Genomic DNA, 18,228 nt, shown 5'->3' with positions numbered 1-18,228 from the left:
ACAAGGGAGAACCAGTGGGTAATATGTATTTGGATTTTCAGAAGGCCTTTGACAAGACGCTGCACACAAGATAACTTAGCAAGAGCCCATGGTATTACAGGAAAAACTCTGGCATGGATAAACCAGTGGCTGGTTGGCAGGAGGCAAAGACTGGGAACAAAGGGAGCCTTTTCTGCTTGGCTGCCGGTGACTGGTGGTGTTCTAGAGGGGTCTGTGTTGGGACCAATTCTTTTTACATTATACGTTAATGATTTTGATGATGGAATTGATGGCTTTGTGGACAATAGGAAGGTAGGTGGAGGGGCAGGTAGTTCTGAGGAAACAGGGAGTCTGCGGAAGGGACTCAGACAGATTAGGAGAACGGGCAACAAAGTGCCAGATGGAATAGTGTCAGGAAGTGTCCAGTCATGCACTTTGGTAGAAGGAATAAAGGCACAGACTACTTTCTAAACGGGGAGAAAATTTAAAAATCCAAGGCACAAAGGGACTTGGGATTCCCGGAAGGTGAATTTGCAGGTTGAGTCGGTGGTGAGGAAGGCAAATGCAAGGTTAGCTTTCATTTTGAGAGGATTTGAATAGAAAAGCAGGGATGTGATGTTCAGGCTTTTATGAGGCTTCGGTCACACTGTACTCGAGGATTGGGAGCAGTCTTGCGTCCATCATCGAAGGAAAGGATTTGCTGGCATTAAAGTGAAAGTTATCCCAAAAATAAAAGTGTGAACTCATGGGGAATCGTTGATGGCTCTGGGCCTGTACTCGCTGCAGTTCAGAAGATGGCTGGGGAGGGGGCGGGGAATCTATAGAATATTGAAAAACGTAGATGGACTGGATATGGAGAGGATCTACAGTGGGTGAATCTCAGATCAGAGGGCACAACCTCAGAATAGAGGGGCATGCATTCACAAAAGAGATGAGGAAGAATTTTTTTTTTGGCCGAATTCTGTTCCGGTGCCTGATGGAAGGAAGGTGCAGAGACACGTTGAGAAGGAGCGAGTGGCGGGGATTACCAGGCCTGAGGCTTTCGCTTGAGGAATCCCTGGCGTCTGTACTGTGAGTGTGGGCTCAGGTGGTGGGTCAGCTGCCGGCCGATCCTCTCCAGGCCTCCCGACGAGTCCCCCTCCTGAAAACAATAACACAGTGCAGCGGTCACTCACTGTCGACAGAGCGGTGGTGCAGCTGCCAAGAATAGACCACAAGACCATAAGATATAGGAGCAGAAGTAGGCCATTCAGCCCATCGAGTCTGCTCCACTATTCAACCATGGGCTGATCCAATTCTTCCAGTCATCCCCACTCCCCTGCCTTCGCCCCATACCCTTTGATGCCCTGACTAATCAAGAACCTAATCTATCTCTGCCTTAAACACACCCAATGACTTGGCCTCCACAGCCATTCATGGCAACAAATTCCACAGATTTACCAACCTCTGACTAAAGTGATTTCTCCGCATCTCAGTTCTAAATGGATGTCCTTCAATCCTGAAGTCGTGCCCTCTTGTCCTGGACTCCACTACCATGGGAAATAACTTTGCCATATCTAATCTGTTCAGGCCTTTTAACATTCAAAGTGTTTCTATGAGATTCCCCGCCTCATTCTCCTGAACTTCAGGGAATACAGCCCAAGAGCTGCCAGACGTTCCTCATACGGTAACCCTTTCACTCCCGGGGCAGTGGGCTCGAGGTTCCAGGGAATGAGTATTGGATATGGCCCAGTCCGTCACGGTTAAATCTCCCCCACCATTGAGCACATCTACATGGAGCACTGGCACAGGAAAAGAGCTTCCATCATCAGGGTCCCCCACCACCCAGAACACGCCCCGTTCTCACGGCTGCCATTAGGGACAAGGTATAGCAGCCTCACACCACCAGGTTCAAGAACAGTTATCACCCCTCAGCCAGCAGGGTCCTGAACCAGTGTGGATAACTTCACTCACCCCATCACTGAACTGTCCTCACAACCTATGGACTCCCTGCTCAGGACGTTACAGCTCGTGTTCTCAATATTTATTGTTATTTATTTATCGATATTTGTTTTTTGTGTGTTTTTGTATTTGCAGTTTATACATGGGGAGTTTGTCCATATTGTTTTGTAGCCTTTCATGGATTCTTCTGTGTTGCTTTGTATTTACTGTGAATGCCCACAAGAAAATTAACCTCAGGGTGTGTCTGGCCCAATGTCTAGTTTGATTATGAATTTATTTTGAACTTTGAGGCCAACAAACCACAGCTCCAGGAACAAGACCAGTGGGCCCAGTTCCAATGGGGATCCCAGCTGATTAGATCCGGGATCGAGACCAGTTCCAATGGGGATCCCAGTTGATTAGATCCGGGATCGAGACCAGTTCCAACGGGGATCCCAGCTGATTAGATCCGGGATCGAGACCAGTTCCAACGGGGATCCCAGCTGATTAGATCCGGGATCGAGACCAGTTCCAATGGGGATCCCAGCTGATTAGATCCAGGATCGAGACCAGTTCCAATGGGGATCCCAGCTGATTAGATCCGGGATCGAGACCAGTTCCAATCGAATCCCAGCTGATCAGCATTTCCTTCCCCCACCTCCTCAGTCCAACATACAGAGGTAGGGTGTTGCAGTTACAGAATATTGTGTTCAGCTTTGTACACCCGGCTATAGGAAGGATGTTATTACACTAGAAACGGTGCAGAAACCGTTTTGGGGATGTTGAGGGACTGTGTTAAAGAGGGAAGTTGTGGGTAGTGTAGCGATGAGCACAGACACTCACAGCAGCAGCAACCCAGCTTCCAATTCCCGTCAGTCTGTAAGGAGTTGGTACATTCTCCCTGTGACCATGTGGGTTTCCCCCAGGTGCTCCTGTTTCTTCCCACAGTCCACAGACCGATGGTTAACGGGTCATTTGGGTGCAATTGGGCAGCGTGGGCCCAGCAGGGCCTGTTACCGTACTGTATCTCTGAACAAACACATCTGTCCCAGCTTGCACCTCCTATTGACTGCATTCACTCTGTATCCCCTCCTCGTGTGCCCACCCAGGTCCCTCGCTTCATTCCAAACCCTCTCAAAGCTTCCACATCCTCCACAGAATCGTCAGTGTAAACCTACGTCGATGCAAACCATTGGTCTACACAGGTTGATTGGGTGGTTAAGATGGCGTACGGAATGTTTGCCCTTTATCAGTCGAGGCACTGAGTTCAAAAGTCAGGAAGTTATTTTGCAGTTTTGTAAACTCTAGTTGGGCTGCATCTGGAGTATTGTGTACAGTTCTGGTTACCCACTATAGGAAGGATGTGAGGCTTTGGAGAGGGTGCAGAAGAGGTCACCAGGATGCTGCCCGGATTAGAGGGCACGTGCTGTAACGAGCGGTTGGACAAACTTGGGTTGTTTTCTCTGGAGTGACGGAGGCTGAGGGAGATCTGATTGAGGTTCATAAGATTATGAGAGGCACAGATAGAACAGACAAAATCTGATATGTTCCATGAGTTGAAATGTCTAATACCAGAGGACATGCATTTAAGGTGAGAGGGGGTCATTTCAAAGGAGATGGGAGGGGCAAGATTGTTTTTAAAAACACGGAGGGTGGCGAGGGCCTGGGGTGGTGGTAGACGCAGATACATTAGGGACTTCTAACAGACGTTTAGATTGGCACACGAATGTGAGGAAAATGGAAGGATATGGATATTGTGAATGCAGAAGAGATTAGTTCAGTCATTTGATTACTAATTTAATTGGTTCAGCACAACATTGTGGGCCGAAGGGCCTGTTTCTGTGTTGCATTGTTCTCTGTTGTAAACCACTCACTCTGAGGGTGGAGGTGGGGTGGGGAAGAGGTGCCCTGCTTCATTACTGGGGCAGTCGGACTGCAGTACAACTGTCCCCCCCCCCCTCAGCCTCCAGCCACAGGCCCCTACCCCTACCCCACCCCCCGATTCTGTTCCACGATCCCAGATGCCCGAACCCGGCAGTGCTGGGCTCTCACTGTCCCGAGGTACAACCTCTCACGTGCACCAACTGAACAGGGCAGTGTAACAATTAGTGTGACACTTCACAGTGCCCAAAATTGGGCTCGAGTCCTGCCATATCTGTCGGGAGTTTGAACGCAGTCCCCGTGACGGCTTGGGTTTCCTCCCACATGCTGAAGACAGACCGGTGAGGGTCGGCAAACTGCTGTGTTGGCAGTGGACTCCTGCAGGCTGCCCAACGCAGTCCTCGGACAGTGCTGGTCACTGGCCATACGTTTCGATGTACAGTGCTCATCTTTGGAGAGTTCCTGTCAATAGTGAACACCACACCTCCTCCTCACTGGCAGCCAAGTCTCCTCTGTGCCACTGGGGGCTAAACACAGACCGATAAAATCCATCAACCCTTGAACTCCGGATGTCCCAGCCCTTCCCCAAGGGGTCCTGGCAGCGCGCACACACACTACAGCACGCCCTCATTCACACCAACTGCGAGCCCTGAGCTCACAGTAATTCTGTACGGTCTCACAGACCAATCTGTAGAGAAACAGCGCCAATCTGCAACACCAATTTCCATTCATACCATCAGCCTCATGCTAGCTCCCTTAACCTTGATCAAAAATATCTAACCCATAGCTACAAACATTTATCATCCGTGCAAGGTCTGAATTTCAGCCCCAGTTCCCTATAGTGCAGGTGTAGTTGGTGCAGGAAAGCAGCCTTCATCAGAGACTCCCACCACCCAGGCCATGCTCCCTTCTCACTGCTGCCATCAGGAAGATGGTACGAGAGCCTCAGGACCCACACCACCCGGTTCAGGAACAGTTATTACCTCTTAACTATCAGGCTCCTGAACAGAGCGGTTAACTTCACTCACTCTATCTGTTCCCACAACCAATGGACTCATTATTTGTTTTTTATTATTATTATTATTATTTTCCTTTTTTCTTTTGCATTCTGGTTTTTGTCCATCCTGTTGTTGTGGTCTTTCATTGATCCTACTATGGTAATTGATTAATTGAGTATTCCTGCAAGAAAATGAACCTCATGGTGACATACATGTTCTTTGAACTTCTGAACCTGGAGTTTAATGTGGATCAAAAGGCAGATTATCCTCCAAATATTTCAATAAATAGCTGACAATGCCACCTGATAACTGAACCTTGCAAAGCCATGGATTCGACCTCAGAGCATTGAGACCAAAGCTGTGCAAGAGATGAGGTCAGATTTCACTAGAGACAAGTTTAACGGATTTCTGACAGAAGTTGAAGAGATCATTTAGGCACCTCAACTAAACGAGGGGAAAATAATGCAACTTTAAAAGGGGTGCATTATTGAAGCAACAAGTGATTTTTCCCATGTCGAGACACTGCTACAGCTTTAGAATCAGCACACAGGAGGGAGACGGAAAATCCAGTTGAACGGTGCTACAACAAAATCTCACTCAAAGTCGGCAAAAACAAAGAGCTGATTATTGATTGCAGGAGGAAGAAACTGGGGGTCTTTAAGCCAGTCCTCATTAGAGGATGGGAGATGGGGAGAGTCAGTGTCTTTAAATTTATTGGAGTTAACATATCTGAGATCTGTCTTGGCACCAGCCGTAAGAGCTATCACAGAGAGAGTACGACACACCTCTGCTTTCTTGAGGTTTGTGCAGATTCAGCGCGTCACCGAAAACTGTGACAAACTCCTATAGATGCACAGTGGAGAGTCTCCTGACTGGTTGCATCACAGCCTGGTATGGAAACACCAAAGCCCAGGAACGGAACAGGCTGTAGAAAGTAGTGGATACAGCCCAGTCCGTCACTGGCAAAGCCCTCCCCACCACTGAGCACGTCTACATGGAGTACTGATGCAAGAAGGCAGCCTCCATGGCCAAGGATTCCGATTTCAAAGAACCTCAGCTAATTCAGGAGCAAAACTATAACCCACTAAATTCCTGATGAAAGTTAAATAAGGAAGCAACACACTCAAAATGCTGGAGGAGCTCAGCAGGCCAGGCAGCATCATTGGAAAAGAGGAAACAGTCAATGTTTCAGGTCGAGACCCTTCATCAGGACTCGAGGAGAGACGACATGGATTGGAAAGGTGCAGAGGGCTTCGGTCCAAATGCAGGCAAATGCCACTCGCTCCCTGCGCTACAGTCACAGACAGCATGGACCGGTTGTGCTGAAGGGCCTGAGATCATGCTGAACGACTGTCCTCAGTCCAGGGAATCTCCCTACTCTCTGGGACAACGGACCCAACAGGAATCTCCGATGGGAGAGCCTTTAGTCTAGTCCAGTCCGGTCCAGTGTCAGGGCAGGATTACAAAGTGTGGGGCTCAGTGGAACAGGATCAGTCCTGGGGTGTCCAGTGACAGGGATGTGCCAGAAACTGCTGGAGGGGTCTGAGGCAGACGGGGGTCCTGGCAGACAGCCGGGAACCCGCAGCACTGCTCCCAGACAGCTGTCAGCTGCATTATTGCTGGTACCAGCTGGCCTCTCGCTCCCTGGGCACAGGGAGCGGCTCAGAATGCGCTCATCCCAGATTACTCACACAGCCAGGGATGGGGCCAGAGCAAGGTCACACACCAGCCGACAGTTCAGGGCACAGCCCTGGCCTTAAGTTGTCTGACTTAACAGGCGACTGCGTGTCTCTGTCCCTGGGCATGTCTGCAATCCCTGTATTGTACTGCAGGAGGCGCTGTGTGCACACCACACATCCCTGGACATACACCCCTGAACGTGTGGTTCTTTCCTATTAGTTTCTATTTAACCTCACGTTCTTCTTCCCCACTCCCCCCACCCCTCCGATTTCCCCGCATTCCCTGGTTCAGTCCCTGGCAGTTGAGGGACTCGAAGGTAGTACTTTCCCAGCAGAGCCCTCACATGCAGACCTGACCCAGCCAACTTCCACCTGCACCCCTGACCCCTGACCTGTGACCCTGACAGGTCAAAGCCCACCCACCGCCACTCAGGAGCTGAGGCAGTGGTAAAACCACCCAGGCACAGCACTGACTGGATGCCAGAAAACTCCCTGCTTGCTTTCTGAATGGCGAACACATCATTTTATGGGAGAGGGCCATTCGGCCTCTCGAAGGCCTGTTAGCCAGGGCAGGGGACGGTTTTCCGCCTCGAGATGTTCCAGCATTCAGTCTGCCCGGCTCAGAGACGTCCCACGTCCTGGCCCGCATTCCCGAGGCCAGATACCCCATCGGGGGCAGGGCACGGCTGGCTGACATAGGAGAAAGAGTCCAGTCAATGGCCTGGCTTCAACACCGACGTCATAGCCCCAACCAAACCGATATACTGAAAACTCAATTTCCCCCGTCTGTGCAACCAACTTCTCAACTCGAAATGCAAGGTGAGGAGTATTGGGTTAACAGAGACAAGTGATTTCAGAAATGCTGGAAGCCTTCAGCCCCACACACCCACACACACACAAACACACCCACACACACACACACACACACAAACACACCCACACACACACAGACACACACACACACACACCCACACACACACCAACACACACACACCCACACACACACCAACACACACACCCACCCACACACACACACACCCACACACACACAGACACACACCCACACACACCAACACACACACCCACCCACACACACACCCACACACACACAGACACACACCCCCACCCACACACACACCAACACACACACCCACCCACACACAAACACACACCCACACACACACACACACACTCACCAACACACACACAGTTCAGCAGGTCAGGCAGCATCTATGGAGGGGAATAAGCAGTCAAACCCACACACACACACACACACTCACCAACACACACACAGTTCAGCAGGTCAGGCAGCATCTATGGAGGGGAATAAGCAGTCAAAGTTTCAGGCCGAGACCTTTCACCGGGACCGGAAAGGAAGGATACCTTTCCCTTCCAACTCCCTCAGTCCTGATGAAGGAATATGGTCTCAGACGGTTTTCTCTCCCTCCATATTTTTTTTAAACAAAAATGCACTCAACAGCGAAATACTATATAATAATCAAGGCTTGATAACTTGATTAGCTTCATATTAAAATATAATTTTTACTATCTACAGTCACTGCAGCCCAAGGACCTCACCTTTCCCAGATGTCCCCCTCTGTTCCCATCGATACCCCCTGCTCCTTCTCCATAGATGCTGCCTGACCTGCTGAGTTCCTGCAGCGTTGTCTGTGTGTTGCCACCGGGTTAATGCTTCCTCTGAAGGACTGTGGCCCTTGTCTCAAAAACTGCACCGAACCAAGGCCAGCAGACAGGGATTCAGGCTTGCCAGCAGCACACATCCCTGGGAAGCTGGGAGTGTGCCAACTCTGTCGTGTCAGCGACATGGGTTCGATCCTGCTGCTGTCTGTAAGGAGTTTGTACGTTCTCCCTGTGACTGCGTGGGTTTCCTCCGGGTGCTCCGGTTTCCTCCCACGTTCCAAAGTCGTACATGCTAGTGTCAGTAAGCTGTGGACGTTAAGTTGGCACCGGGAACGTGGTGACCTTGCAGGCTGCCCCCAGCACAACATAAATGGTATAGCAACATACAGGCCCTTCGGCCCACAATGCTGTGTCAACCCACTCCAAGATCAATCTCACCCTTCCCTCCTCATAGGCTCCATTTTTCTAACATCACAGTCTCTTAAATCTCCCCACTGCCTCTCCCACCACCCCTGGCAGGGCATTCCACACACCCACCACTCTGTAAAACACCCACCTCTGACATCCCCCCGACACTTCCCACCAAATTATGCCCCTCGGTATTACCCATTTCCATCCCAGGAAAAGCTCTCTGGCTGCCCACTCGATCTTTAGATGAAGGGTTTCAGCCTGAAACGTCAGCTGTTGGCTCCTCTCCACAGAGGCTGCCTGACCTGCTGAGTTCCTCCAGTATTTTGTGAGAATTGCTTTGGATTTCAAGCATCTGCAGGACCTCCTGCGTTTTTGATCTCTGTCTTACCCGAGACCCCTAGCTAGTCACCTCTCAGCTTCCCTCTCTCGGAAGAATCAGTACATGGCTCAACGTCGGTTCCTTACCGGTTTGGGGCAGTGGATATAACGGGCCAGACTGATGATCAGCTCGTGCGTGATGGGATCCACCAGGTTTCGGAAGCTGGCGTATCGGCACAGCACGCTGTCCAGCGAGGTCGACTCCATGCCCAGGTCCTGTGGCAGAAAAATTAGCAGCAAATCACAGACCTGGAACCTCGCAGGGAGACAGCAGTAGGCCATTTGGCCCATCAAACCTATCCCACCAGGACTGATCTGTCTGAGACCCTCTGCCATGCATGGTAAGATCCCGAGGTTCTCCCTGTTCAGTTCCCAGTACGGGAGTCGGTGGGAAAAGAGGGAGAGGTTCACTCTGTTCAGTTCCCAGTATGGGAGTCGGTGGGAAGAGGGGTATTCACTTTGTTCAGTTCCCAGTACGGGAGTCCGTGGGAAAAGAGGGATTCACTCTGTTCAGTCCCCAGTAGGGGAGTCGGTGGGAAAAGACCCACACGTATCCCAGATTCTGGGACTGAAGGGCTCCCAAATTCTCACCTGGCCAAAATCAAACTTCTGGTCACGCTGGTGCTGCACTGCGACTTCCATCGAGCCTGCAGCTCAGACTTGGTTGGATTTTGGGTTTTGGGAGCAGCATGGGAAGCTCGGGGTCAGGTACAGGGGTAACGGGGCGTTAGAGGTCAATAAATGGAGTCAGGGGCAGGAGCCAGTAGTACCCCCTCCCCCTCAGGTTAATGTGTTCCCCTGAGTTGCGGGGTCAAAAGTCTGTGTGAGTTCAGAGGTTAAGGCTCAGAGGTCAAAATCCCATATTTGGCAAATTCTGGTGTCGACGCCCAGAGGTCAAAGCCCAAAGGTTGAAGATCAAAGTTGGTAAGTCTGGAGTTCGAAGCCCCGAGGTCTGCATGTCCAAAGGTCAAAGGTCTGCAAGTCCAGGCCAGTGATTGGAGTCTGGGGCCAAGAACCGGTGACTGGAGGCCTGGCTGTGTGGGTGTGTGGGTGGGTGAGTGAGTGAGTGAGTGTGTGTGGGTGTGAGTGAGTGAGTGAGTGAGTGAGTGAGTGAGTGAGTGTGGGTGGGTGGGTGGGTGGGTGGGTGAGTGAGTGAGTGAGTGAGTGAGTGAGTGGGTGGCTGAGTGAGTGAGAGAAAAAGGGTTTGCTGTTTTACCTTTTTTTGTTGCTTGTTTAAGATTTAAGATTGTTTAATGTCACTTCCAGTACAGGAGTGTAAATGAGAACTAAATAATTGTTACTCTGGATCTGATGCAGCACAAAAATAAACAACAAGATAAAGACAAGAAAAATAATTTTTAAAACAAAGTAATTTAAATACTTAAGATAACTTGCATAGATTGATTGTATGTCTATAAATTGACGCTAGGGAAAGGAGTGTCTGACAGGAAATGTTTTAGACCATACGTTATAGGAGCAGAATTAGGCCATTTGGCCCATCGAGTCTGCTCCACCATTTCATCATGGCTGATCCAATTTTCCTCTCAGCCCCACCCTCCTGCCTTCTGCCCGTATCGCTTCATGCCCTGATTTATCCAGAATCTATCAACCTCCGCCTTAAATATAAAGACTTGGCCCTCATAGCCGCCTGTAGCAAAAAAACTGCACAGATTCACCACTGAAAGGGTGGCGTTGATAAATCTTACTGTACTTTTCCCAAGGGGTTAGAGTCTTTTTCCCGTCTCCCCACCCACCCACACAGGCACTCACACCCAGGGCATTGCATGCTGTCCACTCCCCTGTAGATCAGAAACTATGTCCCCAGTCCGCACCGTCTCAACTCATGGAACAACCCCCGTCCCCCTATTCTCCGCCTTTGTCACGTTTCAGTCTCAGCTCCGGTCGTTCTTAAGGGGATTCTTCAGATGCCCAAGCCCAAGCGCGAGCTTGCTGCCGAAACCCTCCCGGGGTCCTGCACACTGTGACAACCAGTGGCCAGGCTGCACCTCACAATCAGAATCTGGTTTCATGTCACGGACACGTCGCCAAATGCGTTGTTTGGTGGCAGCAGTACACTGATAAACCATTATCAATGTAAACTAAATTTTATTATAAAACAATTACAATAAGAGATACATACACAACCGTGTAAAAGTCTTTATTTACATCATATATTTAAAATATATCATCTCTATAGAGAGATAAGGTGCCTAAGACTTTTGCACAGTACTGAAGTAATTTTATGTATTGCACTGTACTGCTGATGCAAGAAAAACCTAATTTCATGACGTGTGAGTGATGATAAACCTGATTCTGATTTGGGTCTCTATTGTGGACTGAGAGTGGGAAGGGGGCAGGGAGAGGGGAATCATAGTTGGGAAAAGGGGAATGTGGGGGAGGAGAGGGAGCAGGAAGCACCAGAGAGGAATTCTGTAATGATCAATAACCCAGTTGTTTGGAATCAAACGACCTTGCAGTATGAGGGGTGGAAGGACCCAGCTGAGCGCCCGCTGTGATGTCCAGGCCCATCAGACCTGATGGAAAAGAACAGCCTGCTCCTGTCCCCAATCAACACGCACAAAATACTGGAGGGACTCAGCAGGTTGGGCAGGGGAAGAAACAGTCGATGTTTCAGGCTGAGATCCCTCATTGGGACTTGAAGCCAGAATAAGGTGGGTGATGGGGTACGGGGTCAGAGTACAGGCTGGCAGGTGATAGGTTAAACCAGGTGTGGGGGATGAAGTAAAAAGCTGGAAGGTGATTGGTGGAAGAGGTGAAGGACTGAAGAAGGAGGAATCCGATAGGAGAGGAGAGTAGACCTTGGGAGAAAGGGAAGGAGGAAGGGAAACAGAGGGAGGTGATGGGCAAGTGAGGAGGAGAGAGGGATTCAGAATGGGAAATGGAAAAGAGAGAGTGGGAAGGTGGAAGAAATACCGGAAGTTGGAGAAATCAACGTTCGTGCCGTTAGGCTTAAGGCTACCCAGATGGAATACGAGGTGTGGTCTCATCATGGAGATCGAGGTGGCCATGGAATAACACGTCGGAAGAATGAAAATGAGTGGCCTCTGCCTGTCGTGACAGATGGAACAGAGGGGCACTGAGACGCTGAGCTCTAATCGGCCGAGTTCCCGCGTCAGGTCTCACGGGAATGCACAAAAGATTCCACGACGAACACCCGCCACGTGCTGTCTGAGAGCAGCACATTCAGTGGGGCTGGAGATCGGAGAGCTTGTTTCAAGGAGTCATCGGGAGTGGGTTAATTGTCAGGGAGCAGAGAGGTGTCAAATTGATGATTTTTTAGGCCACGCCCTTCAGTGGCTTGGGAGAATAAATTCAGAAAGATACAACCATCCCTCATTCAACAGTGAAACATTTGCAGGCAAACCCAGATCTTTTCGCTGACCCTCAGTGGCCTCTTTAGCCGGTACCCCTGTACACCCGCTCGGTAGTGCAAACATCTGAACTGCCAATCACGTGGCAGCAGCTCAATACGCAAGATCCCGACAGCGCGGCAGAACGGCCTTCCTGCCCATCAGATCTCAGCCGCTCAGCTCTCCCAGGACAGGGCTCACCAGGGTACGTGACCCATCACCTGCCTGTCGAAGCAGAGTACATGTGACAAATAAAGCTAATCTTTCATCTTTTCACTGAAAATGTCCACCTTCCTCTCCTTTTCCCTTTCCTTCTCTCACCCTCCCTCCTCAGTGATTTGATTTGATGCAAACAACAAATATGTTTCCCTGTACATATGATTATACAAACTAAAATCTCCTCTCATGTCACCTTTCAACAGCTGGGGGGCGGGGTGGGGAGAGATATCACAGGCAGTTTCAACAAAACATCAAAAAGTTAGGCAAGGAAGAGGAAAGAGGCATTAAGAAACATCCTGGGTCTGAGGTAGAAAGCGGGAAACTAGAGAGAAAGCTGACTGGACAGCAGCACAGAAGCAGGAGCTGTGTTCCCGCTCAGGTCCAAAGTGGAGCTTGGAAAACTGTCTCCACAAAAAAAGCATCATCTAGCACAGCAGTCATGGTGGGACTGGCCTGAGTCAGAGTGGTCAGGCCTTGGCTCGGCAGACTTTGGCAAGAACATGAGAATGCAAGGCAAAGAGGCAAGTTTATTTCTTAATCTCTTATTTAACTCTGACTCGACTGATGGTGTAGTGGCATCAGCGTCGGACTTCGGGATGAAAGGTCACGGGTTCGAATCCAGCCAGTCGGCTCCCCTGCACGCTTTCCACCCGTGCTGGGTTACGAGCTGGTGATCTCTTTGGAAACTCACCCGCCAGAAGGCAATGGCAAACCATTGCTGCAACTTGTCTCGTATGCGGTTCCCCACTGCGTCAGAGAGACGTGGAGGGAAATCGTCCGCCAACCGGAGAAACTCTGGATGTCACGTACCTTTCCTTTCCTTCCTTATTTTTAAACTCCAGAGAGAATCGGGGGGATGTCTACAGAGCCAGTGTTCTGTTCCGGGTGTCAGATGTGGGATTTCCAGGAGATTCCCAGCCTTCCCGATGGCCACATCTGCACCAGGTACATTGAGATGCAGTTCCTTAGAGACCATGTTGGGGAACTGGAGCTGCAGCTCGATGACCTCCAGCTCGTCAGGGAAAGTGAGACGGTGATAGACAGGAGCTACACGGAGGTAGTCACCCCCAGGCTACAGGAGACAGATAAATGGATGATTGTCAGAAGGAAGGGAGAACGTGAACGTCAGATAGTGGAGAGCACCTGTATGGTTGCTCCCTTCAACAATAAGTACTTCATTTTGAGTACTGTTGGTGGGGCGACCTACCTGGGGAAACAACAGTGACTGTGCCTCTGGCACTGAGTCTGGCCCTGTAGCTCAGAAGGGTAGGGAAATGAAGAAGATCACAGTAGAAATAGGGTCTCTATGGTTAGAGGGACAGATGGGCAATTCTGTGGATGCAGAAAGGAGACACGGGTGGTAGTTTGCCTCCCAGGTGCCAGGGTCCGCGCCATTTCTGAACACGTTCACAATATCCTGAAAAGGGAGGGTGAGCAGCCAGAGGTCATGGTACACAATGGTACCAACCACATAGGTAGAAAAAGGGAGGAGGTCCTGAAAACAGAATACAGGGAGTTGGGAAGGAAGCTGAGAAGCAGGACCTCAAGGGTAGTAATCACGGGATTGGTGCCTGTGCCACGCGACAGTGAGGATAAGAATAGAATGAGGTGACAGATAAATGCGTGGCTGAAGAATTGGAAGGGGGGCAGGGATTCAGATTTCTGGATCATTGGGACCTCTCCTGGGGCAAGTGTGACTTGTACAAAAGGAAAGGGTTGTATTGAATCCGAGGGGGACCAATATTCTTGGAGGAGGTTTTACAAGATCTGTTGGGAGTGGTTTAAACTAATATCAGGGGGATGGGAATCAGTGTGGTAGAGCTGAGGATGAGCCAGCAGGTTTACAAGTAGATGAGGGGTGTAACATGAATGTAAGGAAGGACAAGTCAATGACTGGGTGTAAATGCAAACAGAGCAAAGAGTTCAATTGTACCACTGAGGCAAAATTCAAAAAGGTGTACAATGCAGGACTGAAGGTGCTGTATTTAAATAACACGTAGCATTTGGAATAAGGTGGATGAACTCGTGGCGCCATTAGAGATTGGTCGATAGGACGGTGTGGGCACCATTGAGTCATGGCTGAAAGACCATAGTTGGGAGCTTAACGTCAAAGGATATACTTTGTATCGAAAGGACAGGCGGGAAGGCAGAAGCGGTGGTGTGGTTCAGTTGGTAAGAGAAGGAATTGCATCTTCAGAAAGAAGTGACATAGGGTCAGAGAATGATGAATCTTTGTGGAGGGAGCACAGAAATTTCAAGGGTAAAAAAACACTATGGGAATCATATATAGGCCTCCAAATAGTAGCCAAGATGTGGGGTTGAGATTGCAAAGGGAGCTGGAAAGGGCATGTAATAAGGGTAATGACACAATTGTAATGGGGGACTTCAATATGCAAGGGGATTGGGAAAATCAGGGTGGTGTCAGAATGTGAGAGGGGGAAATTGTTCAATGCCAATGAAATGGATTTTTAGAGCAGCCTGTGTTTGAGCCAGTTCGGGGACAGGCTATCTTAGATTGGGTGCTGTGTAATAATCCAGATTTTATGAGGGAGCTTAAGATAAAGGAACCCTTAGGAGGCAGTGATCATAATATGATTGAATTCATACCGCAATTTGAGAGGGAGAAGCATAAGTCACATGTATCAGTATCATAATGGAAAAAAGGAAATTACAGTACAGAGGCTTGACAGGAGTTTGCCCAGGTGGATTGGAGGGGGATGCTGGTGGGGATGACGGCAGAACAGAGGTGACTGAAGTCTCTAGGAATAGTTCACAAGGCGCAGGATAGTTATGTCACACAGAAGTTGTTCTCAAATGGCAGGGGTAGGCAACTGAGGCTGACAAGGGAAGTTAGGGAAGTTAAAGGAAGTTAAGGACTCTGTAAAGGCAAGGAAAGGGCATATAAGGTAGCAAACGTGAGTGGGATGTTGTATGATTAGGAAGCTTTTAAAATCCCACAAAAGGCAACTAAAAAAGCCAATAAAAAAGGAAAAGATTAAATATGAGGGCAAACTAGTCAATAATATAAAGCAAGATACTAAAAGTTTTCTTCAGTTATATAAAGAGTAAAAGGGAGGTGAGAGTTGACATTGGACCACCAGAAAATGATGCTGGTGAGGTAGTAATGGCGGATGAACTGAACAGGTACTCCTGAGATAGTGTTTCATGTAGATGTGCTCAATGGTGGGGAGTTCTCTACCCAGGTACATAAGGTGGATGTGGAGAGGATGCTTCCTCTGGTGGGGGTATCCAGAACTAGAGGGCACAGCCTCAAAATTGAGGGGTGACCTTTTAGAACAGAACCATAGAACACTACAGCACAGAAAACAGGCCATTCGGCCCTTCTAGTCTGTGCCGAAACTATTCCGCTAGTCCCATTGACCTGCACCCAGTCCATAACCCTCCAGACCTCTCCCATCCATGTATCTATCCAATTTGTTCTTAAGAGTGAGCCCGCATTTACCACGTCAGATGGCAGCTTGTTCCACACTCCCACCACTCTCTGAGTGAAGAAGCTCTCGCTAATGTTCCCCCTAAACCTTTCCCCTTTCACCCTAAAGCCATGTCCTCTCGTAGTCACCTCTCCTAATCTAAGTGGAAAGAGCCTATTCACATTTACTCTGTTTCTACCCCTCAATTTTATAAACCTCTATCAAATCTCCCCTCATTCTTCTACGCTCCAAGGAATAAAGTCCTAACCTGTTCAATCTTTCCCTGTAACTCAACTCCTGAAGACCCGGCAACATCCTAGTAAATCTTCTCTGCACTCTTTCAATCTTACTGATATCCTTCGTATAGTTAGGTAAGGAGGAATTTTTTTTCATCAGAGTTGCAAATTTGTGGAATGCTCTGCCACAGACAGATGAGAAAGCCAAGACTGTGGGTATATTTAAAGCAAAAATTGATAGTTTCCTGACCAATCAGGGTATCAAAAAATATGGCAAGAAGACAGGTGTATGGGGTTAAATGGGATCTGGGATCAGACCTGATGGAATGACAGAGCAGATTCGATGGGCTGAATGGCCTAATTCTGCTATGTCTTATGGTCTAACTACAGACTTGTCAACCTGAGATCTGTCATCACAAAATGTTGCAGCTGTTCTTAAAAGCATTTAATGGCACTTTGAAAGTGGGAAAAGGATTGGTCAACGTCAGTGTGGATGCAAGGGAAATTATTTCTTCAGGTTTGGGGTAGTAGACAGACAAGTTCAGAAATCAGAATCAGATTTAATATCCCCGGCATATCTTGTGAAATACTTTGTTTTGTGGGAGCAATACACTGAGTTCCACATCACAACAAGAAATATTTAATCAATCAAGTCATGCAAAGAGCGAGTGAGGAAGTGTTCATGGGTTCATTGTCCATCCAGGGATCGGATGGCGGAGGGGAAGAAGCTGTTCTTAAATCATTGAATGTGTGTCTTCAGCCTCCTGTACCTCCTTCCTGATGGCAGCAATGAGAAGAGGGCACGTCCTCGGTGTTGGGGGTCCCTGATGATGGATGCTGCTTTCCTGAGACAGTGTTTCATGTAGATGTGCTCAATGGTGGGGAGTTCTCCACCCATGATAGATTGGGCTGTATCCACCACTTTTTGTAGGATTTTGTCGTTCAAGGGCTTTGGTGTTTCCATACCAGGTCATGATGCAGGCAATCAATATTCTCTCCACCACACATCTACAGAAATTAGGGAAGTTTCAGCTGACATGCTGAATCATCACAGCTGAAAATAGGTGCAGGAGTAGGCCATTCGGCCCTTCGAGCCTGCACTGCCATTCAGTATGATCATGGCTGACCATCCAACTCAGAACCCTGTACCAGCCTTCCCTCCATACCCCCTGATCCCTTTAGCCACAAGGGCCATATCTAACTCCCTCTTAAATATAGCCAATGAACTGGCCTCAACTGTTTCCTGTGGCAGAGAATTCCACAGATTCACCACTCTCTGTGTGAAGAAGTTTTTCCTAATCTCAGTCGTAAAAGGCTTCCCCTTTATCCTCAAACTGTGGCCCCTCGTTCTGGACTTCCCCAACATCAGGAACAATCTTCCTGCATCTGGCCTGTCCAATCCCTTTAGGATTTTACACGTTTCAATCAGATCCCCCCTCAATCTTCTAAATTCCAATGAGTATAAGCCTAGATCATCCAGTCTTTCATGATATGAAAGTCCTGCCATCCCAGGAATTAATCTGGTGAACCTTCTTTGTACTCCCTCTATGACAAGGATGTCTTTCCTCAGATTAGGGGACCAAAACTGCACACAATACTCCAGGTGTGGTCTCACCAAGGCCTTGTACAACTGCAGTAGTACCTCCCTGCTCCTGTACTCGAATCCTCTCGCTATAAATGCCAGCATACCATTCGCCTTTTTCACTGCCTGCTGTACCTGCATGCCCACTTTCAATGACTGGTGTATAATGACACCCAGGTCTCGTTGCACCTCCCCTTTTCCTAATCGGCCACCATTCAGATAATCTGTTTTTCTGTTTTTGCCACCAAAGTGGATAACTTCACATTTATCCGCATTAGATTGCATCTGCCATGAATTTGCCCACTCACTCAACCTATCCAAGTCACCCTGCAACCTCTTAGCATCCTCCTCACAGCTAACACTGCCGCCCAGCTTCGTGTCATCCGCAAACTTGGAGATGCTGCATTTAATTCCCTCATCCAAGTCATTAATATATATTGTAAACAACTGGGGTCCCAGCACTGAGCCTTGCGGTACCCCACTAGTCACCGCCTGCCATTCT

The 18,228-nt window shown here is 49.0% G+C and overlaps 1 protein-coding gene across 1 annotated transcript in view; it reads right to left on the bottom strand.

The window, feature by feature from the left end:
- Positions 1-18,228, bottom strand: part of lrrc75a (leucine rich repeat containing 75A) — a 50,220-nt gene that overhangs the window by 5,080 nt on the left and 26,912 nt on the right. The window contains exons 2-3 of the mRNA XM_063031938.1: positions 8,975-9,103; positions 1,008-1,120 (exon numbers count right to left, since the gene is read on the bottom strand). Coding sequence (XP_062888008.1) covers positions 1,008-1,120; positions 8,975-9,103 — 242 coding nt within the window. The remainder of the gene's footprint in view (positions 1-1,007; positions 1,121-8,974; positions 9,104-18,228) is intronic.

The sequence above is a fragment of the Mobula hypostoma genome, chromosome 23 (genome assembly GCF_963921235.1).
Source record: "Mobula hypostoma chromosome 23, sMobHyp1.1, whole genome shotgun sequence".
In the NCBI taxonomy this organism is placed as follows: domain Eukaryota; kingdom Metazoa; phylum Chordata; class Chondrichthyes; order Myliobatiformes; family Myliobatidae; genus Mobula; species Mobula hypostoma.
The sequence above is the reverse complement of the archived record's forward strand: the minus strand, read 5'-3'. Positions and strand labels throughout refer to the sequence as shown.